General features: G+C 37.0%; 1 protein-coding gene across 2 annotated transcripts; it reads right to left on the bottom strand.

Moving 5' to 3' along the window:
- Window positions 1–114: 114 nt before the first annotated feature.
- On the bottom strand, window positions 115–27,368 carry PCF11 (PCF11 cleavage and polyadenylation factor subunit). 2 transcript variants are annotated; one of them, XM_079928444.1, is made up of 16 exons: window positions 26,898–27,368; window positions 23,087–23,212; window positions 20,951–21,139; window positions 20,387–20,581; window positions 18,103–19,220; window positions 17,514–17,694; window positions 16,923–17,406; window positions 14,807–16,371; window positions 12,833–12,932; window positions 7,341–7,460; window positions 6,727–6,832; window positions 4,485–4,668; window positions 3,808–3,963; window positions 3,314–3,406; window positions 2,707–2,742; window positions 115–1,305 (listed from the first exon to the last, which is right to left on the bottom strand). In XM_079928444.1, exons 1-16 carry the CDS (start codon window positions 27,087–27,089, stop codon window positions 1,090–1,092), a joined length of 5,061 nt encoding a protein of 1,686 aa, XP_079784570.1. In that variant the 5' UTR covers window positions 27,090–27,368; the 3' UTR covers window positions 115–1,089. The 2 variants fall into 2 exon arrangements, with proteins under 2 accessions (XP_079784570.1, XP_079784571.1); XM_079928445.1 differs by having other exon boundaries at window positions 17,316–17,406.
- Between the last annotated feature and the right edge of the window lie 280 nt (window positions 27,369–27,648).

Genomic DNA, 27,648 nt, shown 5'->3' with positions numbered 1-27,648 from the left:
TGTTTTATATGCCTATCTCCTCCAACAGATGGCAGAAAAGATTAATCTTGCATCTCAGAGTGCCTGGCTCATAGCAGGTGCCTCATTCATGTTTTCAAGAACAGAGTGATGAAAGATATAGGAAAAAGAAGTCACTTTCTAAAGGCACTTAAGAAATAAAAGAGATACAAACTGGAGTTTCTTCATCATTCTATTTATTACATGTATGAATATTAACATCTCATGGCATCCATCTAATTCAGTCAAAACCAACAAAGGAAAAAAGGTTAACCATGTTTCAAATTAACATTCTTACAGATCCCCCTGTAACTTAAAATAGAAATATGTTCATCTGCATTAAGTTATTTGACAAATGTGAAAAATGTCCTTTAAAAAAAAAAATCACCTTTAGTACTTAAATATATTTGTTAATCATTTGATGGCATCAGTGTCCAAGTTCAAGAATAAAAGTTGCTTCATTAGATGCTTTGCAAAAATGGATATCTGGATGGTTCTCTATAGCTGGAGATATATATATATGCAATTATGTCCTATTCCATTTAAAAAATTTTTTCAAATCTGGCTTTTCAATTTGAGAAAAGTCCTGCAGTGCTCTCACAACCCCCTTTTGAAGGATAAAACTAACTCAGACTTTGCTTCTTTAATCATGGGAAGCTGCTGGAAAAAAATCTTATGTTGAAATTGCTGTTTAATTCCATTTTCACCCAATAAAAAGTACAGAAACACTGTCTTTATTTGATGGTGTGCATAAATATTACACTCCATGGATAGCAAAAATATTTTTTTATTTATAATTTACAGTTTCACAAGTGAAAATCGTACATTTTTACACATACAATTTCATTTTGTTAAATTTGCACACATCTACAGAACTTTCACACAACAAGCACCTGAAACTGTGCAGGCAGTAGGAAATGCAAATACTAAAATGTATTTATTAACCAAATGATAGCTGAAGGCCCTGCCTCAGCTAGACAATTTATATAGATATGTCTGTATATACATAAAAAATTCTTCACCTTCTAGATTTCAACAGCAGCTTTTTTTTTTTTCTTAAAAAAAAAGAAAAACATACCTTTCTCATTTTACTTAAACTGACTCGACTGTGTCATTTTCTGTTTTAATTTCAGTGGCTGTTGCTATGCTTTCCTCTGTACAAGCTGGTGGAGTATCAATCCGTTCTTCCTTAACTTTGGGACTTTCACAGGGTTCCTGCAATTCGTTTTTAACAATGTTCAACATAATGTTCAAGGGATTTTCAACTGGTGTCTTGCTGGGAGATGGTGTACAATCAAATGAAGATGTCTACAAAATGAAAAACCCTTTAAGTACTGATTAAAGTTCACAAGTATCACATTAAGTGACAGTTTTATAAGACCCTTGTATGGGCAAAGAAATATATACCAAACACAATTGAAAACCCTGCTTTCCCACAAAACATGCCATAAAGGCAGCCAATTAATAAAATGTATATTGAGGGACTTCCCTGGTGGCGCAGTGGTTAAGACTCCGCACTCCCAATGCAGGGGGCCCGGGTTTGATCCCTGGTCAGGGAACTAGATCCCACACACATGCCGCAACTAAGAGTCCACATGCCACAACTAAGGAGCCAGCGAGCCGCAACTAAGGAGCCTGCTGGTTCAATGAAGGAGCACACATGCAACGAAGGAGACCGCCTGCTGCAACTAAGACCTAGCACAACCAACTAAATAAAATAAATATAAATAAATAAATGTATATTGAGCATCTGATATGTGCTCAGCAATGAGCTATGGTAAGAAAAGCAGTAATATAACGACAAAAGAAGCTGATTCAATGATTAGACACGTTTCTATATTTTAATCCCAATATAACCCCCTACATATATCCTGGGATTTGTTGCTCCTAATTTCAAATACCCTAAGGATTTTTTTTTCTTTTTTCCAGTATGCGGGCCTCTCACTGTTGTGGCCTCTCCCATTGCGGAGCACAGGCTCCGGATGCGCAGGCTCAGCAGGCATGGCTCACGGGCCCAGCCACTCTACGGCATGTGGGATCTTCCAGGACCGGGGCACGAACCCATATCCCCTGCATCGGCAGGTGGACTCTCAATCACTGCGCCACCAGGGAAGCCCTACCCCAAGGATTTTTTAAAAATCCCTCAAAACCATCAAAACACCCTACAAACTCTAATCTTTTGATGACCTAAGTATATATTCCAAACTGCCCCTTGAACTTGTGAAACAAATATTATTTGACAGTTAAGATGTTCCACTGTTTGGTTTAAAAAAAAAATGGTCACTCTACAAATATGAAAATTTGAATTTCCAAGGTCAAGAGACTGATTTTTTTTTGTATTTCATGTATAATTTAAAAATTATTCCTATATTACATGGCCAAGTGGAGTAAGCAGTAAATGCTACCCGTAACTTATAGAAAATTATTCCCATCATGAACCTTCTCATTCTCTAGGCCTAGTACTCTAGTAGAAGACATCATCAAGATTCAAATGAAGAGAATGCGAGGAATGATACAAAAATTTCAAAATTTAAATCAGACCCTATCAACCTAGCACCAATATTTTGTGAACAACCTAAATGCTACATCAAAACTAAGACAGCTCAACACATCAAGATTAAAATAAAAATGTTGCCCAGATGCAAAAAATAACTGAAAATAAAATTTATCAATGTAAAGGAGAACAAACAGTAACCAAAAAGAACTTACATTTTGATAATCTTCATAACATGATGGATGATAAATCTGAAGCAAAAACAAAAAAGTAAGTAAGTATTCACATGCATATTCATTTCTAATGGACTATTCTGGTATGATTTTCTTTTAAAATTTAAACCAGAGATAAACTATCTTTGGAAAGGCAACAAAAAATCATTTGGTCACAAAAACGGATAAAAACAAAATTTTCATCCTGATTTCCCTTAAAACTTCCTTTATATATTTAAGTAGATAACATGGTATGTTAAGACAGAAACAACTTTGATGATGAAATATAAATTCAGAATCAAAATAGTGTGGTTAGGCAGAAAGAAGACTAACTAGACTCAGAAGATCTAGTCCTGGATTTATCATTAACTAGTTATGCAACCTTTTTTATAAAATGAGTACAGGACCAGATGATTGCTAAAATGCCTTCCAACTCACACACTCTGACTCTCTAAAGTCCAATACCTTAGAAATACCACTTCTATTAAAAACCAAAATAAAAATGCAATTAACACTTTTCTTTCAAAGTAGTGAGCTACCCCTATAAACATTTTTTTTTAAAAATCTTAATACTTCCTTTTAAAGTACTTCATAAAGAGCTGAAAATTACCTTTCCATCTACTCTAATAGCATTTTTTAAATGCCACTCCTCCTCTTCTTCATCCCAGTACTGTTCAAATTGTTCTTGACAAATTTCACAACTCTAAAATAGAACCATATAAAAATGAAGTTTACATAATAGAACACAATGCCATTAAGTAAAAATACAGAAACATTTTGTTAAGTGGAGAAAGGAATTTAAGAGTTTTCTGAAAATTTAAACAATGTTCAAATATATAATACAAAGTAAGATCTAAGGATTTCGCATTCTTCCATGCAAAAATAATTAACATTTCACAGCTCTTGGTCACAGATAAATATGTAGTAACTACAGTGGTTATGAAACCCGAAGCCAGATAACAAGAATAACATTGAAGAGTAAAGCTTACAAGAAGTCTCAAAATCATTAAAAAAGGGATGTAAATAAAGTTATATTTATGATTATTTACTTAAAGGAAGTGAAAGGCATGACCAGAGGTAGAAAATTGAACATTGTTCTTTTACCTCAACTGATCCTGCTGGTCCAGCAGGTACACTTTGGAACTCCTTTTCTTTAGCAGCCTCCTGAGTTTTGAGCACGACTTCTTCGTGCACCTTTTCAAAAAACTGGCTCTTTGCACGTTCTTCCAGATCAGCTATTTCCTCAAATTCTATCCAGTCCTTAAAAAGAGTTAATTTAAAAAGAGTATATTCATTTGTTTCTAGACTCTTACTGAACACCTTCAATACAATGCCATTTAAATGTAAGAGTACTTTCTTCTACAATATGCTTTAATATTATTTAGAATTATACCATCTTTTTGAGCCCCATAACTAATAGACAACATAAAGCAACTAATGAACAATTAAGATCTTAACATTAACATTCCTTTAACTCTAGAATTACAACTACTAATGTAAATAAGATAAATTTCATGCACAATTTTTTACCAAAAAAAATCAGTCATAGAACCTTGGAATTTTAGAACTAGAAGAAACCTGTGTTCTACTCTTAATTTCAACAAAAAACAAATACATACTCTTCACATTTTTTTTAATTAAAAAAACCTTTTATATTCTAAGGGTCAAATTTTATTCAAAAAATTCACTAGTTAGTGCTCAGCAGTTACCTAAACTAATATACTTTTGAATGATATAATTTAAAGGCTAAAAGATAGTTCAGAGGCACATGAATTACTTACTGTTAAACTGTAGTACCAACGTCTATGAGTGACTTTTCTGCTTACATCTTTTTCAGTTCTATTTTGTCGATAATGCCAGTCCAAGTGATCTGCATATACATCTGTCTGTGATGTTGTAAACCTCATTCCACAAGAGTAACACTGAATACCAGTATACAGTCGATTTATAACACTATCATAACGTCTGTTTTGAAAAATACAGAAATAATCTTTAGTTCTGATACTGTGGCTGACTTAATGGCCTTAAAAAAAAAAGGCAGTTATAAGTACTTCAGTTTTCCATATTTTGATAATGGTGAAGCCATTATTATGTAACAAAATAATGTTTCAGCCAACAGCTGGCTGAAAGAATTAATATCCAAAGATCAATAATATTCTCTAGTAATGTGTCAGTGACTCTCTTTACCTTAACTTTGGTTAATTTTGGAACATGGTGTCTACCCTCTTATCAATAGGCCTGGCCCAGTTACTTATTTCCTTCTAGCTAATAATGGAATGATCATCTGCTAACTAATAAGGCAATAGTTGGCCTGTTCTTAGAGTAATGTCAATATCAGGGTGGATATGGCAGAACAATTAGATTTCACCTCTCCAGATCTTCGCGGTTTTAAATAACTAAACTGTCCCACCCTGATGTAAAGAATACTGAAAGAGGTACAGAAGAAGTAATAATAGTATGGGTAACTAAAAAGAAAAAGTAGAAGACTAGTGGGAAACTGAAGTCAGCAATAATCAGTTTTTTAAAATTCTGCACTCCTTATCTGGAAAGAAATAGGTATGCAGAATAACTAAGTGAACAAACTGGGCAGTTATTAACTCCAGAAATTTTTTTTAAATAGTAGAAAAAAGCAAAGCACAGTACATAGTACTTTGTATACCAGAAAACAAAATATTTAGAATCATAATATTAATACTGAATAAAAATTTAATGATAAATGGCTTTATAACTATATGGAGGAGAGTTGGGAGGGCAGTAAAAGAGCTACCTAAATCTTCACTTTCAGGAAGTCAATAAATTGTCTAAATGGGATAAATCAAGAAATGTAATAAATCAGAAAACTATGTATCTTTTGTGGCCTCTCCCGTTGCGGAGCACAGGCTCCGGACACGCAGGCTCAGTGGCCACGGCTCACAGGCCTAGCCGCTCTGCGGCATGTGGGATCCTCCCGGACCGGGGCACGAACCCATGTCCCCTGCATCAGCAGGCGGACTCTCAACCACTGTGCCACCAGGGAAGCCCAGAAAACTATGTATCTTTTAAGAAATAAAAAAGTAAATGCCAAGAACCATAGATAAAAGAGTTAAGAAATGGTTGCCTCAGGTAAAAAGTAGTACTAGGAAAAAGGCATGCCATCTTTTATTATAAGCCTTTACTGTAAGACTTTCATTATAAAGTTTTAACTATGTGAAAAGTATCACTTTGAAAAACATTGTCTTTAAAAGGGTGAAACCCGTATAGTACAGGAGACTACACTCAGTGTTTTATAATAAAAGAATCTGAAAAAGTGTATATTGATATATATTATATATATATAAAACAATCACTTTGCTGTACACCTGAAACTAACACATTGTAAATAAATTATGCTTCAATTTAAAAAAGAAGATGAAACCCATTAGCTGTTCTATTATTTTTAAAAGTACTCATAACAATATAATGGATCCATAAAGCAACTGTAAATGTTTTTTATATAATATAGGCAATAAAAATTTATGAAAATATATGCACCAAATGTTAACACTGGTTATCAGTAAAGTGGAAATTGTAGTTAATTTTATTTTCTTGATTTTATTCATTTGTATTTTCTATAAAATGAAAAAAAAATTTATTTTTTAAATACTAGACTACAAAAACCTCATTTTCTTAACTTCAAAGGCATGAGAATATCAATACAGAAAAAACAGTGATGATTAAGAGAAAATAGAGATAAAAAGGAAAACCTGAGTGGTTACTAATACCTAATCCTTAAACTCCCTAAACTTGCTATACTAAACAGAGATAATAAAAAACAGAAATTTGGGGGTAGACTTTTGGCCTAAATACTTGTGCAGCAAACATATTTGAAAAGAAGATAACAGGCTTCCTTAAGTTTATGTTATGTATATTTTACCACATTAAAAAAGGGAAAACAGGCTTCCTAAATTTTAAAAACAGTGAGGGGTAAGACGAATAGGTCTAGTGATAATATCCACTGTTATTAAAGTCACCGTCCCTTTTACCTTAGAAAATTAGATTACATACTGTTTCAATTCTTCAATTGTAAAATTGGTAAGATCTGGAACGTCTTGATCTTCATTTTGATCTTCTTCCTCCTCAGCAGGGGGCTGAGCAGCAACTTCATTTACTTCTTCAATTGAAAAGAAACACAGCAAATATCTCAAAACCAGTGTCCATGTATTCTTTATAGGGGAACGCTATAGTGTTAGAAGCGTATGGAGAGCCCCATCTTGCCTATTCAGTGCTCCTGATCTTAGGTTTTACTGGCAAGTAACCTAATACAATTCTTTATTTTGATAAGTGATATTAGGTCTGGTCTCTTAAAAGTCAATCTTCATGAAATTCATCAACATTCTAATTATTTAATTATAAATAAGCTAAAATAATACAGAATAACTAGAAAAAGTCTGCACATGGTGTTTGCAGGAATGTTAGTTAACTGAAACAATGTCCTCTATAAGGCTAACAGTTCCTTGTTAGAAAAATTTTTTTTTATTTCATTTTAAACCAGTTATATAAGTATACCTAAGAATTCAACATTGTAAGAAATTTTAGCATAGAACACATCATTGTATCATATCATACATCTTTATAACTTAATAAAGCTTTGTGTAAATGAATTACAGAACCATACTTACGTGTTGTAGCTGAATCAGGCTGGGACAATTTGAGAATTCCTGTTTTTAGCAGTTTTGAAAACAATTCATTTACATCCACCTGACTGAGATGATTATCAGGATATCCCTTAGGAAGGACACCTTTAAAAAAATAACACTCTTAAAATAAAAGTAGAACTTAAAGATGCAAATTATACTAAGGATTTTTAAAGTTTTCTTCAAGATATCCTATCAACATTAAACTTAATAAAATCTTGTTAAGATCAGTGTAATTACCAAAAGTGAACTTTGCATTTATGTCAGCAAATCATGACCTCTTAAAAATATATTCTAAGACGAATACTGAAACCCACTAATACTTTATACGGGCATACGTGTTACCTTAAAAAACCAGTATTACCCACTGTTGCCCAATTAAATCCATGCCAAAGAAAAGCAGAATACTGAGGGCAGAGAGCTTCATGCTCCCTTCTATGCAATGCAGCACCACACCTCTAGGTCCAACTTTTCACCCTTCCAATTCTCTATTCTTCACCTACCCATATTGGCAAAGGTCGTTTTGCATAGATGAAGTAGGCTACCATCTCTTAGCACAGATTTCTAGGGGAAAAAAATACCCAGAGCCTAAATGGAAGTACTCCTGCCCAGCCCCCCAGCTCCCCCCACCTTCCCATAACTACCCAAGGGAACTAATGCAGGGAGATGAGCCATGTGGCTCAGAATATACCTGCCCCTCTGACCCTTGATCAATTACTGCCCTTGCAAAGCAGTTCAGGCTGTTGCTGAAAAGGTGTCAGGCTTACTAAAGCTTCAAAAATCTGAATAAATGAAACAAGGATAACAATCTTTTCCTTAAGCTCACTGGTGAGGAATCAATCCAATTCCATATTTTGCTAAGCACTAATTTAAAAATTACAATTCTTTAACTCAACTATAAAAACAGAATTTTAATATATTTGTATGTCACTACTATGCATCTTATTTACCACACCTCTAGAAAAAAGTTCTGAATCACTAAAAATTCCTCTTAATGGCAGAAATTCAATTTGCATCCACAATACAATACATAATCTCTGCCCTTAACCACTGCATATTCTTTACACGTAGCACAGTGCCTTGTATACAACAGGCTAATTAATGTCTGTTGAAATGAAATGTCTGACTACATGAATGAATAAATCAACCTCAACGATCAATTACAACAGCCACTTCACACAATAGTTTAACATTTACCTTTCATTAGAATTAGCTATTTATATGTCTAAGAATCATAACTAGCTTATCACATGTCTTCCAGCAGTCAAGTTTAGTGATCAAGAGCATGAACTATGAAAAAAAAAAAAAAGAGCATGAACTATGGAACCAGACTCCTGGGATTCTAACTAGAAATTCCACTTTCTAGTTGTGTGACATGATCAAGATACTTATCTGTATCTGTTCTTTTTACCTGTAAAAGGGTAACAATAATTGTTCCTACCTAAGGTTGTTATGAATGAGGATTAAATGAATTAATATTTGTAGAGCACTGAGGTGTTTGGCAGTATATATAATATTTGTTTAAAGAAAAACAGTCAAGTGAAATAAGACAGAGAAAGACAAATACTGTACGATATCACTTAGATGTGGAATCTAAAAAATACAACAAACTAGCGAATATTACAAAAAAGAGGTAGACACAAAAAGAACAAGAACATACTAGTGGTTACCAGTGGGAAGAGGGAAGAAGGTAGGAACAATATAAATATAGGGGTAAGGGATTAAGAGGTACAAACTATTAGGTATAAAATAAACTCAACGATATACTGTATAACACAGGGAATATAGTCAATATTTTATAGTAACTATAAACCAAACAAAAGCTTTAAAAATTGTGAATCACTGTATTGTACACCTATAACTTATATAATTTAAAAAAACACACAGAAGAAAAAAATTTTAAAAAAGCCTCCTAGAGTAATGGAAATAAAACCAAAAATAAACAAATGGGACCTAATGAAACTTAAAAGCTTTTGTACAGCAAAGGAAACCATAAACAAGACAAAAAGACAACCCTCAGAATGGGAGAAAATATTTGCAAACAAAGCAACTGACAAAGGATTAATCTCCAAAATACAGAAGGAGCTCATACAGCTCAGTATCAAAAAACAAACAACCCAATCCAAAAATGGGTGGAAGACCTAAATAGACATTTCTCCAAAGAAGATATACAGATTGCCAACAAACAAATGAAAAGATGCTCAACATCACTAATCATTAGAGAAGCGCAAATCAAAATCACAATGAGGTATCACCTCACACCAGTCAGAATAGCCATCACCAAAAAAATCTACAAACAATAAATGCTGGAGAGGGTGTGGAGAAAAGGGAACGTTCCTGCACTGCTGTTGGGAATGTAAATTGACATAGCCACTATGGAGAAGAGTATGGAGGTTCCTTAAAAAACTAAAAATAGAACTACCATATGACCCAGCAATCCCACTACTGGGCACATACCCTGAGAAAACCATAATTCAAAGAGACATGTACCACAGTGTTCATTGCAGCACTATTTACAATAGCCAGGACATGGAAGCAACCTAAATGTCCATCGACAGATGAATGGATAAAGAAGATGTGGCACATATATATACAATGGAATATTACTCAGCCATAAAAAGGAACAAAACTGAGTTATTTGTAACGAGATGGATGGACTTAGAGCCTGTCATACAGAGTGAAGTAAGTCAGAAAGAGAAAAATAAATACCATATGCTAACGCACATAGATGGAATCTAAAAGAACAGTACTGATGAACCTAGTGGCAGGATAGGAATGAAGACACAGTAGAGAATGGACTTGAAGACACAGGGTGGGAAGGGGAAGCTGGGACGAAGTGAGAGAGTAGCAGTGACGCATATACACTACCAAATGTAAAATGGCTGGCTAGTGGGAAGCTGCTGCATAGCACAAGGAGATCAGCTTGATGCGTTGTGAAGACCTAGAGGGGTGAGATAGGGAGGGTGGGAGGGAGGCTCAAGAGGGAGGGGATATGCGGATATACACATACATATAGCTGATGGACTTTGTTGTACAGCAGAAACTAACACATCATTGCAAAGCAATTATACTCCAATAAAGATTTTAAAAATAAATAAATAAAACAATACTCTGAGCTGCATGAAACAAAAAAAAGCTTAGGACACTTTCAGATTTTATTTGATTTTCTGTGCATTTAGAAACAGGAATAAGAGGTGATTCTCAGAACAGGTTTGGAATTTCATAATCAGGTACCCAATGATGGTGTCTAACTTATCAACCTAGTGAACAGCTGTTTAATGTTTATTTTACTGTTTTTATTTATTTGGCTGTGCCAGCTCTTAGATGCAGCATGCAGGATCTAGTTCCCTGACCAGGGATCAAAGCTGGGCCCCCTGCATTGGGAGCACAGAGTCTTAACCACTGGACTACTAGGGAAGTCTGAACAACTATTTAGAGGAAGAAAAAAAAAAGTCCATAGATCCTGCTACACTATAAAGCCCTTAGAAGGATAAACCTTATTAAAGTCATCCTAGCACAATGCCTAGAATATAGCAAGTGATCACTATTTGTTTGGATGAGTAAATGAACATGAGTATATTTACTACTAGGAAAAGAGTGTTTTTACTTTAAATTTTGAGAAAAAACCTTACAGAAGCCAAATATTGAACACTAAATACTTTTCATATCTCTTTAAGTAAAACTTGAAGAAGGAAAGCATATCTAACATCTCATTCAATAACCTCCAACCCAGGAAATAAGATGTGATTTCCTCTGTGACACTGCTATGCCTTGTATACATAAGCACCTCAAGGTTGTAAAAGCAAAAGAAAACATGCAGGTTTTGTATATTATCTCATACAAAAAAGAGCAAAATTTGCAGTTGCTGCACGCTATCTCAAGCTACCAACTCCAATACAACAAATCCTCTACTCTACAAGAAAAACTGAGTTCTAAAGGAAAATACACCAATATAGCACTTCACAAGTTACATGGTACTTTTGCACATACGATCTCATTTGATTCTCTGGGAAAAGAAAAAATTCCCCGGCAAATCCTGACTTTTATCATATGCTATCTGCAGAGGAAAAAACTGAACCCCAGAAAGGATATTTGCTTATACTCCACCTACCTGTAAAGTAGCAGAGTGGAGATTCTAACCCTGGTCTTCTGACTTTAGACCCCAAATATTCAGTACTTTCCTTCCCTTTTCATTATAGTGAAAACAAAAAATAAGAATACTAATCCTAATTGTCAATCTAGCAATTAAAAACAAAACGTTTTCAAATTAATTGAGTGAGCTTCCTGTGATGATACAGTTTAATACTTAATGCATAAACTAGAGCTTGCTTGGCTAGGACTTCCCTAGTTACTTCAGAACTTTTGGAAAACTCTCCAAATTTGTAAACTTAATAGAGCCACGCTACAGCATGTTTCTGAAGATGGCTGTTTTAATGATTCAGAAATAAAGCAAGTACCACTACAATTTGGTTGAGTTAGCTCTCAATATATTGACTTTCCAATAATTTTAATTTATATACTTCTCATTTTTCACATATTAAAACTAAAACTTTTTTTTTTTTTTGCCTGCACCGCATGGCTTGAGGGATCTTAGTTCCCCAACCAGGGATTGAACCCGGGCCCTTCAGCAGTGAAAGTATGCAGTCCTAACCACTGGACCACAAGGGAAGTCCTTAAAACTTTTTTTTTTTTTTTTTTTTTGCGGTATGCGGGCCTCTCACTGTTGTGGCCTCTCCCGTTGCGGAGCACAGGCTCCGGACGCACAGGCTCAGCGGCCATGGCTCATGGGCCCAGCTGCTCCGCAGCATGTGGGATCTTCCCGGACCAGGGCACAAACCCGTGTCCCCTGCATCAGCAGGCGGACTCTCAACCACTGCACCACCAGGGAAACCCCCTAAAACTTATTTTTAAAGCCCTCGTATCTACTATTGTTATTGTATCCATAACAATATCGTTAAGCCTCACCCCATAGATGCTTATCATGGGCATCTAGCTAGGAAATTCTTTTAACATGTTGTTGTGTACAATTATTACCTGAGTGCCCATAAAGATATATGAATGAATCAGCTTATAATGTGATGTCTGCAGTATTCACTTAATGTTTATTGGATCATCACACACACACAAAACAAAAATTCAAAGTATCAAGTAATTGATATTTCTGAGGTTTGTCATTGACTTCATTTTACCTAAACACAAATGTCACATTCCTACCCCACCCTCTAGCTTCCACATACTAGGTCTCCTTCCCTCTTTTCTGTGGTCTACAAGTCCTGGCTAACCATCTCTAGTTGTAAAGGGGATTAGTGTGAATATACATCAACAATGTAAACAAACTCAGAAAGAAAACACAACATTCCAGTCAGATTAAATTTCTCTAAATTGCATATGCCCTCTCAAAATTGTCATTTTCTAAAACTGACAAGGTAGCTACTCAAACAATAATTGTCTTTTGAAAAACACAAAGTTCTACATACCTGAAGGATTCTGAACAAATGCTCCAGGATTTTGTGGATGAACTGGCAAAAATTGTTGTCCTTGGCCAAATGCTACTGGCTGAGCAACACCAGTCAGAACCTTTAAGAGAAATCTTGGTTTTAAGAACATCTTTTCTATATTTTTAAGTAAAACTTTAACATTCAAATTACGTTAATATATTCACAGATATCATGAGGCCTGTTTACCATAATGAAGATTTACAAGTGTAAATTACAAGTGTAAATTACAAGATTTACAAGTGTAACCTGACTAGGCTTTCTATAAAAAGGAATAAGACCTTCCCTTATATTTTTCACAGAATTATAAAAAATTGATAATGGATGTGAAGGTTCTTTGAAAAGTTTAAGATACCATGCAAACACAAGGTAGCCAAAAACTAGCTGTGTGACCTTACACAAATCACTTTACCTTGCCAGTGTTTTCTCCTATCTTACAAATAGAAATCTGACATCCAGCGATGTGATCTGTACACAATCATAATGGCCAGTAAACAGCAAAGCTGAGGCCAGAACTCACTCACTGACCTAACTCCTTTATACAGATGTCAAAAGCCTGCTTTAATTAGCAATCTGAACTCCTTTATGATCATTCTGTTAGCCATCAAACTGAGTTACAAAGTGGACTGTAAAAGATTTTAAAGGAATGTTAAAAAATAAAAGTCATGAACCAGTACTGTACAGGCATACAATTATTGTATTTGTAGTCAAGAATGAGGTAGGACTTCTACATATTGCTACTATGTAAACAAATGCCCATTTATAAGCCTTGTTCAGTATCTTGTGTGAACCTTCAGTGGTATGTATGCGTAATAAAAACCCCATCAATTCTTTATAATGTAGGAACAAGACTAACTCAAGTCCCATTCTAGAGTATCTTGTCAATTAAGAGTACCATTTCTCTTAAAAACATACAATAGAGTATAAGTCTAACTAAGGAGGCCAATTGTTTTCCCAAACCACTGGATATGGACAGAAGGCTGCTTTCTATAAATAATGCTTCTAACATGCTTTTAAAACCTTTCTTCTTGTTTTACACTTTCTTCCATGCAATGTTACTGGCATAATAAATCTGTCCTAGTAAGAAAGTGTCACTACCTGGAAAAAAGTAAATTTAGCCCAGGAGAATTTCAGCAGGCAAGCAAAAGTAATTATTAATATCAACTGAATTAACCACAAATTATAAGCATATTGCTTTAACACTATTTCAATAAGCATCAAACATCAAACAACTGCAGTTGACTGGAATGACGGAAAGGTGGTGAAAAGTAGGAAGAGAGGAAGAAAAAGAATTACAGACTGTAAAAGCATGAGCAATTTGATTTTCTTGTTTGTTAACTCAGGCTAAGGAAGTTCTATATCAAAGAACAGTCTATAAAATCAGCTCTATGATTACTATAAAGCTCATCAAGGCTCAAAAGTTGTACAATGTAGCAGAGGTCTATGAAACACACACAACTGTATTATACTTTAATACCTTAGAAACCAAAAACAAAACAAAAAACCCACAAAACAAAAAACCATAATGAGGAGGCTATGCATATGTGAAGGCAAGGGGTATATGGGAAATCCCTATACCTCATAGCTCAATTTTGCTGTGAGCCTAAACTACTCTAAAAAAGTCTATTAAAAAAGAAAAGATTTGTGGGGGGGCGGGGGGGACTGAGATTGAGAGGATGCTCTAGATCCTGAAAGAACTAAGATCAATTTTGGATTTAAACTGCAAATTTCAGCCCCAGAAGACTCTCATCTCACTTTCCTAGCAGGTGGGGTTTTGAAGTACATTAAAAACTGCCCCCCCCCCAAAAAAACTTACTAAAAAAATTAAATTTTAAAAAATCCTTTCCAACCTATAGAATAAACTATATCCTGAAAACCTTCCTCAAACACTAGAAACATTAAAAATGGTTCATATCTGCATACAATATACTTTTAGAATAACTGTAACAGACTTACCTGCTGAGATGCCTGAATATTTCCTACTGTCATTGGAGCAGGTAAATTGCCAAAGTTTCCAAACTGAGAGCTCTGAAGATTCTTCTCATCAAAATAGTGTCCAGAAGCTCTGTTAAGGGGATTCGAGAAACTCTGGTTTCCAGGGCCATGTGGTCCATTAAAATTTGGTCCTTGAGGTGAATCAAATATTTGTTCATGTCTTTGGAACTGCAGTCCTTGGGATGGGGCATTAAAAGCATTGCCAGGTGGATCATTATATGGGCCACTCTGATTGAAAGATACCGATTCAAGCCTTTGTGAAGGATGATTGTCAAATCGTGTGCCTTGAAGACCAAGAGGAATATCAAACCTTGATGCTTGCTGGTGTTGTGGACCATCAAATCTTTGAGGTACACCATCAAATCTTGGTTGAACCTGCTGTCCAGGTGGTCCATCAAATCTCTGTGGGCCTGGCTGACCAGTTCTTTCAAATCTAGGACCTGGCTGACCATGTAATCCATCAAATCTTGGCAAGAGTGATGGCTGACCTGGTTGCCCATCAAACCTTAAAGCATGACAACCTTCAAATCTTGGACCACCTTGACCCAGAGGTCCTTCGATTCTCAGGCCGCCTCCTGGTACAGAAGGACCCTCAAACCTCATTCCACCTCCTTGTTGGACTAAAGGTCCTTCAAATCTGATCCCAACCCCTGGCTGACCGTGTGGACCCTCAAACCTAACATTCCCACCAAGTTGATTATGTTGCCCTTCAAATCTCATACCAGCTACTGACTGACCATGGGGGCCCTCAAATCTCATCCCAACTCCCTGCTGTAGCAACGGGCCCTCAAATCTGATCCCACCTGATGGCTGACCATGAGGTCCATCAAACCTAATTGCAGCCCCTGATGGACCATGACCTCCCTCAAATCTAAGTCCACCTACAGGCTGACCACGGGGATTATCAAATCTAAGTCCACCCACAGGCTGACCATGAGGTCCCTCAAACCTCAGACCACCCACAGGTTGACCCCGGTGTCCCTCAAACCTGAGACTACCCACAGGCTGGGCCCCTGGTCCTTCAAATCGCAAACCACCTGCAGATCCCTCAAACCTCAGACCGGGGGAACCTTCAAACCGAAAACCACCTCCTCCTGCTTGACCAATTGGCCCCTCAAACCGCAGAGGTGTCCCTACTGGTCCCGGAGGACCTTCAAATCTCAAAGGACACCCACCTCCTAACTGGCCTTGTGGTCCTTCAAATCTCAAAGGGCCACCTCCCCCCATTTGTCCCGGTGACCCATCAAACCGAAGAGAACCTGGCGTAGGAGGTCCATCAATTCTAGGGCTTAACTTATTAGGTCCTTCAAAAATCATCTTGGTTGGGCCATCTCTCGCTACTGATGGCCTGCTAGGTCCATCGTATAATGGTCTATCTTCAGCTAAAGCCGTAAGTCGCTGATTTGTATCAAGGCCGGCGAATCTTGATGCTGGGCTATCTACAAATGGTTTATCTGAATCTTCATATCTAGGTCGCTTAAGTGGAAAACGATCATTGAATGGTGATCTCTGCTCTTCTCGTACACCTTTTAAAAAGAAAAAAAAATTTATTTTCCCTGAATCTGATAATTTATATCAAGTTATCCTAAAATCTTCTTCGTATATTCTTGTAAATGTTTATTCAAAAACATCCATAACTATCTCACTTTATGAGAGGGGAGGGAAAAAGACAGCAACAGGCAGCAAGTAAGAGAATGCCCTCTAGAGTCAGATACACCTGGGTAAAATAAAATACCCAGTCAGTCAATTTACTAATTATTTGACTTTGAGAGCAACTTATTTAACCTCTCCAGTCTTGTTTCCTATCTGTAAAATGGGTATAATATATATTTCATTAGGTCATTGTGAGGATTAAATCAGATTACATATATAAAGAACCTAGTAAAGTACCTAATACACGGTTGGCCTTATAAATATCAGCTCCCTTCCCTTCCCTTTGAGGGAAAAACCGAAACAAAACAAACAACGACAAAACAGAAGTCTGAACAGTCACAAAAATCCATCCCCACTTAGCTTGTTCATTTTCCCTTCACTGCTGTGTGATTCAATAGGCATAATCTGATTTAACTTTTTCTACCTTTAGCAGAGACTTGCTCGTCATGTCTTCTCCGGCCCTCATGGGGTGAAAGATTCTCAGCATAAGTACGACTCCCAGATATAGGAGAAAGACGTCTTGCTCTTTCACTAAATTGTTCTTTTCTGTCAAACTGTGCTCCACTATTCCTACTTGCATGTTTACTTTTGGATGGCTCACATTCTATTCCAGACAACAAGGCATCAGTCAAAGGGTAGTCAAAAATATCAGGATCTAAGAGATCAAGTCTTGGAAATGAATGCTGAACCTGTGTCCTTTTCAGTTTTGCTTTATGTTCATAGTAGGTTAATTCAGCATCAGTTAAGAGAGGTTTCTTTTTTAATCCACCTTTATTTTCTTCTGTAGGACTATCCCGTACATTGCATCTATGTTTACCTTCTTGATACTGAAATAGCTGTCGAATTTGATGCACAACAACAAGGAAGTCTTCCTGTGTAATTTCACCAGATGCTAAACGTTCACTCGTCTGCATAGGGGTGATAAAAGGAAATCAATATTTTAAATATAAAAAGTACTTACAAAAAACTTATAGACAAAAGGAGAATAATGACTACATGGGAACACAGTAGTTACCTTTTGAAGTAATTCTCTTTTGCTTGCAAGAGTTAACTCTTTAGGAATCTGAAGATTGGCATCTACGCTTAATCGATGCTGCTGTTTTGGAGCTCGAGGTGACAAGATTCCTTTAGTGCTTGACCAGCTCTCCCTATGCCTTAGATGAGGAGCTTTGCTATGTTCATCACCCTGTTGTAAACTGAAACCATAAAAGCAATTATGTTACTTCATAAAAAATTTTTAAATACTCAGGACCATATTTTAAGATCCTTAATAGGATCTGGCTAAAATGAATATATGTAACCATAAAAGTTAATTTAAAGATTAAGAGCACAAGATTTGAAGTCAGGAAAATCAGATATGAATTCTGATTCTTGCATGTCCTGGATGTGCCACCTTAGGCAGATTAGTTAACCTTTCTAAACTTCAGTTTCTTTATACGTAAAACAGCAATAATAATGGTACTTAACCCACAGGGTTTTAAGAATTAAACAGGGGAAAAAAGTACTAATTATAGCACCCAATAAACATTATCCAATTTTTAAATCAACACTGTATTTTTAAATGTACACATTATTCTACTCAGTTAAAAATGTTAACAACCTACCTTTTATTTTCTTCCCAACCAGATTTCCATCGTTTGGTAGACTTGGAACTTTGCCAATTTTCTACATTTTCTTTTGGTTCAGTGCCTGACTTGGTGGAATGCTGATTTGCAGTTTCTTGTGGTCGTTCCTCTTCAGTCTTTTTTATTCGCCTTGGATCTCGAACATCCTGTTTAGTACTTCTCTTCGCATTTCTTTCTTCCCTGGAAGGTGGTGTAAACTCTTCCATATGTGACTGCTTAACTCCTGACTGGCGAATCTTCCCAGCTTTGGGTGTTGAGGTTGGAGACATACTCCTTTGCCTTCGCTTGGGTGACCGCCTATCTCTTCTCTTGGGAGAATGTATAATCGGTGACCGGGACTTGGGTGATCGTGATCTTGATCGCTTTCTAGTACTCGATCTCCCTGGTTTTGTCCCCTGTTTTTCCGATTCTTCCGTTATGGTATCCTGTTTTTGTACAATGCCATTTATGATTTTATTTCTACTTCCCACCAGTCTGTGTTCAGATGATTTCATGTGCTCATCTTTATCCTTTTTTTCTGCAGTTTTTCTCTTCTCTTTTAGATCATCATCTTTGCTATCAGTCTTATCCTGAAGATGTCTTTTTAATCTTGGATCTCTCTTGCTCATATCAGACACCCTTGCACTTTCAGATTCTTGACTCTTCAAGTCTTTTGTGTGGGATAATTTGTTTTTCAAAGGTGATGGTGATTTAGATTTAGATTTGGATTTAGAATCTAATTGGTCAAGTTCTTTCTTGGTTATTTTTTCACCTGATTTACTTTTTTCTTGCTTGGATGAATTTAGTTTTTCAGAGGGTACAGTTTTACTTGTCTTAATATCAGACTGGCTCAATGTGTTCATTAGGAATTCCTTCCTGTGACTCTGATCTTTTCCATGAGAAGAATGTTGACTCAACCTATTAAGACGGGGATCCCGGTTAGTTCCTTTCATATCCTGAATTTGTAAGGATGGACCTGGACGACTTTTCTCAGGTTGCACAGGAACCTGATGGGGAGATTTAACTGCCATAGGGGGAATTTGTGAAACATGTAATTTGGATTGTGCAGTTCCAGGACCTAAGTTGGATGTCTCCTGCTGAACACTAAGAGAAACTGCCTGAAATACAAGATAAACGTTCATGTTACAACTGTAAAACATTCAGATTATTTGTCAAGAAACTGAAAACTAAGGAATATAATGCTTTATTCAATAAATCCATTTATTCAATACCGTATTTATACTGTATACTTCTAGTATTTAAGTGGATATTAAAATGAAAGGAAAAAGGTCATATACAATATTTATGTGGCCTGTTATTTCTTACTAATCCTCTACTTTGGGGTTTTATAACTTCTAGGAAGAATGAAAAAAAAAAAAACCCTCCCTCTTCCTAATTATTCAGAATTCTGGGCCACACTGATATTAAGAAACTACTAAATAAGTCACTGCACTCCAGCTGCACAAGCATCCAAGTCTTTCCGGGTAAATTCTAAGTCATAAAATTTAGCTCGTCTCAAAGTGGCACTGATAATGCACTTACAAAATTCTGCCTTCCTGTACTCCCTTACTCTCAAATAAGGTCAAGTGCTAAGTAATTAAGTAAAATAGCTTAATATAACGTTATTCATACACAGAAATACATAATCTTCCTGGCCTCCTTAATTTTGTGATGGCTTTTTTTTTGTAGCCTTCTAAGGAAACTGCTAAGGATTTCTGCTCATGAAACATAAGCTCATAAAATATTAAAGACTAGGCAAAAACATCTGCCACAACACAACTACCATCTTGGAACTGACACTACGTCCACATAATTTTTTTTTTTTTTGCGGTACGTGGGCCTCTCACTGTTGTGGCCTCTCCTGCTGCGGAGCACAGGCTCCGGACGTGCAGGCTCAGCCGCTCCGCGGCATGTGGGATCTTCCTAGACCGGGGCACGAACCCGTGTCCCCTGCATCAGCAGGCGGACTCTCAACCACTGCACCACCAGGGAAGCCCCCGCATGATATAATTTTTAACAAAACTAAGGGGCTATCTTATAAGACAGCACTCTAATAAAAAGTATTTGAAAGAAAATAGTGCAGTTTATATTAAAAGTGACTTTTACAAAAAGGATATACAAATTTGGACTAATAAATACACCATAATTTGCAAAATAAATAAAAGTGGAAAAATTACACTATTAATAAAAGTAACATGTTAATACAATTCAAATACAAAATAATTCCATATCCATCAGAAAACAGGTTTAAAAATACTCAAAATGCCAAATCTCCACTACTTACCAGTTGTGCCTTAGCTTGCTCTAGCTCAAGCTCCAGCTTTTTCTGCTGAAGTTCTAACAACTGCTTTTGTTTTGCCAGTAACTGCTGCCTTATTAGTTGCTCTTGGGTAAGATTCTTTTGTATATCCGGAACAATTGGAGGAGTGGAGATGCTAGGGGAACTGACCACTGTGCCAGGTGTTGAAGACTCTTCGGGCTATAAGAAAAAATAATTTGTTTACAAAAAAAAAATCACAGCTAAAAAGGAAGCAGCTAAGGGGGGAGCTAAAAATTATCAGCTTCTCTCTTAATAAACCCTATCCATAATCTTAAATGGCCAATCATGTTTAAAAGCACACAGAAAGTTTTCAGGAATTTAAAAACCAAAATAAATATGTAAAACCTAAACAAGGAGAACATTTACTTTAAATGTACTGTGAACCTGAAGGTGGAAATTTTTTTTTTTTTTAATTAAACTGATTCAGCACAGGGTATTCTAGTTACTTTTATCTGGCAGGAAATTTTAGAGAAGTCAAAATTTGACAGTTAAAAATATTAGTTATATACCATTCATGTTAAAACTTACCGATTTATTTAAAAATTTAGGATTCACATGGATGCTAGATGTATTCACATTGGGGGGCAGAGGTTTAATAGGCCAAGCAGGATCTAACGAATTGACTCTGACATCCAGGGCATAAAGTTTCTTCAAAGGGAATATTTCATCCCAGGTGGAACGTAACTTAAATAAACTTTTTCTAGTATTTTCATCCACCTAGAACAACAGAACAATTCTATGGCTTGTTAAGTTACTATAGGATGTTTTATATATTAAGCATAATGCTACATAAATCTCTGTTCTACTTCACATATAGCACACATACTACTAATTCATAAATATATACAACAGTAATCATTTATTAAAAGTACATTTGTTTGCAGATGTAAAGTTAATAAAGAAATTTCTGTCAAAAAAAATTAGAAAAATTAAAGTCATTATCACCTAGCCTTCATGAAAGCAAACAATTAGACAAGTCTGAATTTTTAGAAGTACAAAATGTTCCCAAATATTAGGGCTTGACACAGTATTCCTACTGTTACTTTCGCTCTGGACAAAAATATAAAACAACTAGAAAATAGTTTATCTGATGACTTAAATTTTTTAAGTTATTTACATTTAGTACAAAGTAAAACAAAACTAACTAATCTCCTGCAATACAATATGGCTGGTACCTATGAATAAGCTATTTGTGGTGTAGAAGGCACCTGAATAATTGAAATTCACAAAATCTTACCTACTGATGAGCTTTAGTTTTGTATCTTATCTGCTCATGCTTGTGATGGGCATAGTAACAACAATAATACTTTTTAAATTAGCCATCAGAGAAACCTAGCACTTGGGAAAACTGAGCTAGAGTTCTAACTTTAGAATAATAAAGCCTTGACTATATTCCAGTCTTTAGGTAATATTTACTACAAACAAGGTCATTTTCATCACCTTCAATGTTAAGGCCCAGTAAGAGTCAGTAAACATTTTCTACCAAACACCCAAATGAATTTGAACACACTGAAACTGAAACCAAGAAATTGGTTTAGTGCCCCAATTTCTATAATGCAAAGTTGACTTCTCCTTAGACTAGAGTCTCAGGTAAGCAGTATTTAGCAAAAGTCTACAATACACTATTAACAATCTCCATAATACAGTTTGAAATACAGCTTTCCAAATTTCTTCTGCATATACTTACTTAGCAGTATTTCTTTTCTCTAAGAACTTAAAGGGAAAAAAATTACTCAAGTAGCCACTACACATTTTCTGTTCTAACAAACAAGTAAAATCTGATAGTGAGTTCTTTCAAAATAATCCCAATTCTCCAAGCCTGACAACTGTTAAGATTTCTCGAGACACAACAGGTGCATCTACTAAAATATAAGAACCACCAATTTTTTGTTAGGAAACAATCTTTAAACCCAAATATCTTATAAATGCCCCTTTTCTCAGTATGAAAGATGAAGCCTGACAGGAAAGAGAATTACTTCAGCAAATCCTTTGTCTTCCTCAACATAATACTGTATTAACCAAACTACCAGATACAATGTTATGAAAGGAATTTACAATCTCTAGGTATAGAAACTAACAAGCCTTTCTTCTAAACACTAAGAGGGGCCAGAGGTGGGGAAGAAGTATTTCCAAAATAACCTAAAGCAATTCACTGATCCACCATTCACACATACCTAGAACATTCACACAAAATATACTTGAACAAGGTTAACAAGAGGAAACATTTCCAGAAAAAAAAAAAAAAAAAAAAATCACAAGTTCCAGGCATCCATCACAGGTTGACACACACTAGAATTATGCTTTTTCTTTTTCTTTTTTTAAGACAGAAATAGTCAACATCCTAAAACCAGAAACCTAAACAATGAAATTTGAAGTACTCTTGATAGTTTCAGATCTTTTTGCCCGTATTCTAGTGATGAAACAGATCTTCAAGTGAACAAAGTCAATCAAAAACATGAACTTCTAAAAGCAAACACATCTATTTTTGAATGGATAATGTAAAACACCTAGAACCCACTTTAAATACGAAACACTAACTTTACCATGTTAAATGCCCAAAAGAATAAAACATTTCACCACCCAAGAAAACCCAACACAAAGGCAAGTATTTATTTAATCAGGAACATGTTTTAAAAATTCAAATGTTTCTAAATGTATATATACCTTTTCAAACACACAAATAAATGTTGCAACTAGATTTTTAGTAAAGGCAGTGAGATACTCTCTTCCAACATTTTTCACGATAGAATCCATAAGGTACATAACAGGAAGCTTCTCTGAGGAGGGAGCCTGAAGTAATAAAAAGAAACTGAAAAGTTTAGTACAATGAATTGCCAACAAAGAACTACTTTTAAAAGTGAGCGTTTAACGTACAATACAGACCTCAATATTTTGTTGATATTAAATACTTTTGAATCAATATTAACCTTTATGAAATTTAAGTGTTCACGGTCTCACCTCTTACAATGATCTTTAGTTGAGCATACAAAATAAGCTCAGAATTACTGGAAAGAAAAAAGTCTCTAGTACCCTCATTTAACACTCAATAGAATTTCAGGTTCGTATAGTTAAAAAAAAAACTGTGTTTTAAGTGACAAAAAAAGGGGGAGGATATTTTCTGTAATCCAAGTGTAAGCTTTGTGACCCACATTAACTTATGATGATGCACCTAGACTCAATGAAACAAAAAGTTTTCAGACTTCTGGCAGAAACCCTAATTTCCATAGGCATATTTTATATGTTAAAGTCTATGAACCTTTTGTTACCTGTAAAATCATTAGGATTACTTCTCTATAATCCAATGAACAAAAGAAATTAAGTACACTTCACATATGAAGTTAATGGCAAAAAAACACTTTTAAACTTGCACATGAACATGCAGGAAAGTGCAAGTTGTTACTGATACAAGGAAAACTGGATGGAGCAGCCGCTGAGTCATGTAAATCAGGTTGAACTTGACTCTGGAAACCAGGATTTGTCCTCAAGATTTTCTTCACAGCACAGACTCTCCGTCGAAATATTTTTCCTCTGACACGCACAAACCAGGAGTTCTAAATTTGTGCAGGGCCAGTGTGATGATGCCGATACAGGCGGCCCTTTCCAAAGCAAAGAAATGTTGCCCCAGCTCAACTGTAAAGCCTACCCATCACTGGCTTTTAGAAGGCACAGCAAGTTTCCAGAAAGCATCAGCAGGTTCACAGACTTGTTGAGGAGCATTAAGACACACCACGTAAACTAAGTGTTAACTCCCACTCCAAAGGAGTACCCACGATTTAAAAACAAAAACAAAAATTATCCCCATTTACCCTTCCCACGTGTATAGGAATCTTAACCCTGAACACCACTTACCCACAGCTACCTGTAGCCAGGGTAAGCTCACAGTTCTGCAGTACACAATGCCACCATTATTTCACAAAACCAATTGCCCATACAAGTGTGTGGAAGTGCTCTTGCTTCTGATAACAACCAAAGTTGACTAAGGAAACCTTTGAATAACTTTGTATGAAAGTTTTCTTTTACAGTACTAATAAAAGGGTTTCACAAGGCTATTGCATGTGGGTAAACTATTAAGTACCAACACGTCAACTGCTTTATTGCTGTGTCTTTATCTTACCATGTCATGTTTTATACCATTTTAGTCATTGTTGTACTTATGAAGATAAACAGGCTCTCTTTAAAACCAAAATCTGTTCAGTAGGCTAACTTTTTATTGTACAAGTGAATTCTTATATGTAATATTTTTTTGCTACTACTGCCTCATGGAAGGAGTCAAGTAAGTGTGAATCCTTAAGTTTAGTAATGCTGAAACGCTAGAGGATAAGGACACAAACATTCACCTCGAGAAACACAAAACCAAGCCAGTTTGCTACCAAATGACAGAAAATCCCTCCCCTCACCCTCAACCCCAACCCCATTAAATTATTTCCCCAAAGTGACTGTTACATCTTTTCCTCAATCTGGCTTTACAAAAATAACCAGGAAACGTGTGCCAAAAAAATTTCAGCTGTCTTTCATCAGCAAATAGTCCATCTATTTTCACCACTCTGTGTAGCCACACACAAATACAAATTTTAATGTGGTCACTATATTCAGCATTTAGTTTTCACTTCTGAAAGTCTTCTGGATCCATTAAAAACCAGCAAGAAAATTGTTCTTTGAGTGACAACCTGAGCTGCTAAGTATTAGGCTCTGTGGAATATTAGTAACCCCAAAAATACTAGGTAGAATTTTTAAAAATCAATGTTATTTTTAAAAAAGTGCATTTTTGTTTTTTTTAAAAGGCATTTAATGTTAAGCCTTCGACAAGGCAAAACTAAGTTTTCATGTCCAACATGTTTGTTGTATCAATAAAAAGGATGTTGAGTATGAGGAATGCTTCCTTTTAAAATCTCATACTTTAAAAAAAGAACAATAGCTGTTTCACACAGACATTCACAGGAAAAGGTGAATAAAGACTTGTATTTTAGCTGTCAGACTGAGCATGACAAACTTGTTGGGCCCTAAAGAGAAAAAAAAAACCTTACTTTTTGTCCTCTTTAAGGTATGAAAGGACCACCTGAAACCGTGTATCTTGTGAACAGATTTACCCAAAAGAGTGGATGGAACCTAAAGAAGAATGAACCCAAGTCACTTAAAGACTTTTGTTTAAAACACACAACCACGTAGATAAAAATAAGTCTTGGAAACAAATTCTACACCTTACAAAGGTAAATAAAAAAGACAAATACATATTTTATATGTTTTATTCACAAATTTTATAATACCAGTCACACATTTCAAAACCATTTATTAAAGTCAGACCACTCAGTTTTACACTAGACAGAAAGCGCCTCTAAACAATATATTGGTGGTTGTTGTTAAAGTGGCCTTTTAAAAGGGGTTCACTCTGCTAAAAGGAGGCTCATCCTGATCATTTCAATCACTAACAACTAGAAAAAAACTAAACCATAAGTACAAGCTTCAAAAATAACTTAAAACGTAGTACTGGGAAGCTATTAAAACTCATTACGATAACTAAGTTTAACAGTAACTTTACTTAAATGACAAATCGCTCCCACATGAATCCACAGAAGAGGAGGACTACAGGGAAATATAGGGTGGCAGAGGACCACTGCTGTCAAGGGGTGAAGCAAAGCACGTCTTCACTTTCAGGGAAGGAAGGGAGGAAAAAAAGAGAAAAGGAAGAGGAGGAGGAACTGAACTTTTCAAAAGAAAACTACAAGTACTTGTTACCCAGTGGGCCAGTTCTCCACCTACAGGTTGGATAAGATCTCCTCCCCACCCCCTCCAACCCCACCCTCAACCCCAATTTCCCGTATCTGGGGGCAAATGAGACCCTCCGATAGGAGAATACAAATTGTATCTAGCCGCCCCCACCCCAAAATGGGGCTGACGGGTGTGAGCAGCTGCCTGGCTGGCAGGGAATGGATTCTCCTCTCTTCCCTTTCGCATCATGTGCTTTTCAGGCGCCATGTTGGGCTCCTAACAGGCGGCTGCTCCACTCGGGGCCAAGGCCCTATTCCCACCCCCCAACAGCTCGCTCCCAGGTCCCCCTTCACCTCCTTCCAACCCACAGAGCACAGTTACCCAAAAGAGTTCGGGACGGGGGGAGAACCACTCCCCACCATCCCAGGGGGTTCAAATGGTTTTAACTCTTACATCCCCACACCACGAACTGCCTTTAATTCTCCCCCTCCCCGAAGGGCTCTATTCAAAGCGTGTGCGTCGGGATACACGATGCGGTGGCCTAAATAGGGAGCTGGTAAGCGGAAGTGGGACTCCACCCTTTATCCTCCCCACTCCCTCCCCCCAAGAGAGGCCCACGCTCGAAGCCTGGGCCAGAGACCGAGCCTGAGTTGGAGGGTTGGAGAGGAGGAACACCGTCCCCCTTTGGATAGAAGCGAGACCTGGGATGAGGCTGACACTAAAATCAGGGAGTATTAGAAGAATAGGAGGCTGCGGGGTGTATAAAAACCTTGGCGGTTTGGGCCTCGATGAGAGAGACGATCTCCTTGGCGAAGGGCAGGTTCTCCTCGGCTAGAATGGTCAGCATATTGATGTGCGGTTTGCTATTGAAGGTCAGGTCTTCGAGTGATGACTGATAATCCCGACAGGCGTCCTCCCGGGCCCCCGCAGTACCGGCCTCGGCCGGCGTCTGCTCTGACATTGCGCCGCGGCCCCCCTCCGAGGTCCGCCGCAGCTGAAGCTGAAGCCGCTCTCGATACCCCGCCTCCCTTCCGACTCCGCTTCCTCTCCCCGGGTCTCGCGGCTCCGGCTTCACCACATGCTGACCGCGGAGGGGGGTTGGGGGACGACACGGGGGGAACCTCGGGTGTGAAACGCCGCCGTCTCACGGGTGATTTCGGTCCACTTCCAGCCGCCACAGAATCTTCTTTCTCCACAGACACAAAATGGCGGCGGCTCCAGCTCCGAAAATGTCTGTGCTCCCAACCGCTGCGTCGTGCGAAATGAGCTAGGGGAGGGGAATTGTGCGGTAAAGGGGCGGGGCCGTTGATAAAGCCAGGCGTGATTGGCTCGCCCAGCCAGGTCGCCAGCCCCGCCCCCCCGCCCTTCCGCTGAAAGTCCTGGCTCCACCTTCTTCTCGGGATTCTACCCGGGCTTTCGCAACACCTACTGCTCAGAAGTGGGGTGGAAAAGACGGCCCCTCTCATTGGCCGATTCATAAAGCACCGGTCTGTCATTTGTTACCATAACAACCCGTTCAG

This window comes from Stenella coeruleoalba (assembly GCF_951394435.1).
Source record: "Stenella coeruleoalba genome assembly, chromosome: 8".
Taxonomy (NCBI): Eukaryota; Metazoa; Chordata; class Mammalia; order Artiodactyla; family Delphinidae; genus Stenella; species Stenella coeruleoalba.
This window is presented reverse-complemented; position numbering and strand designations above follow the sequence as displayed.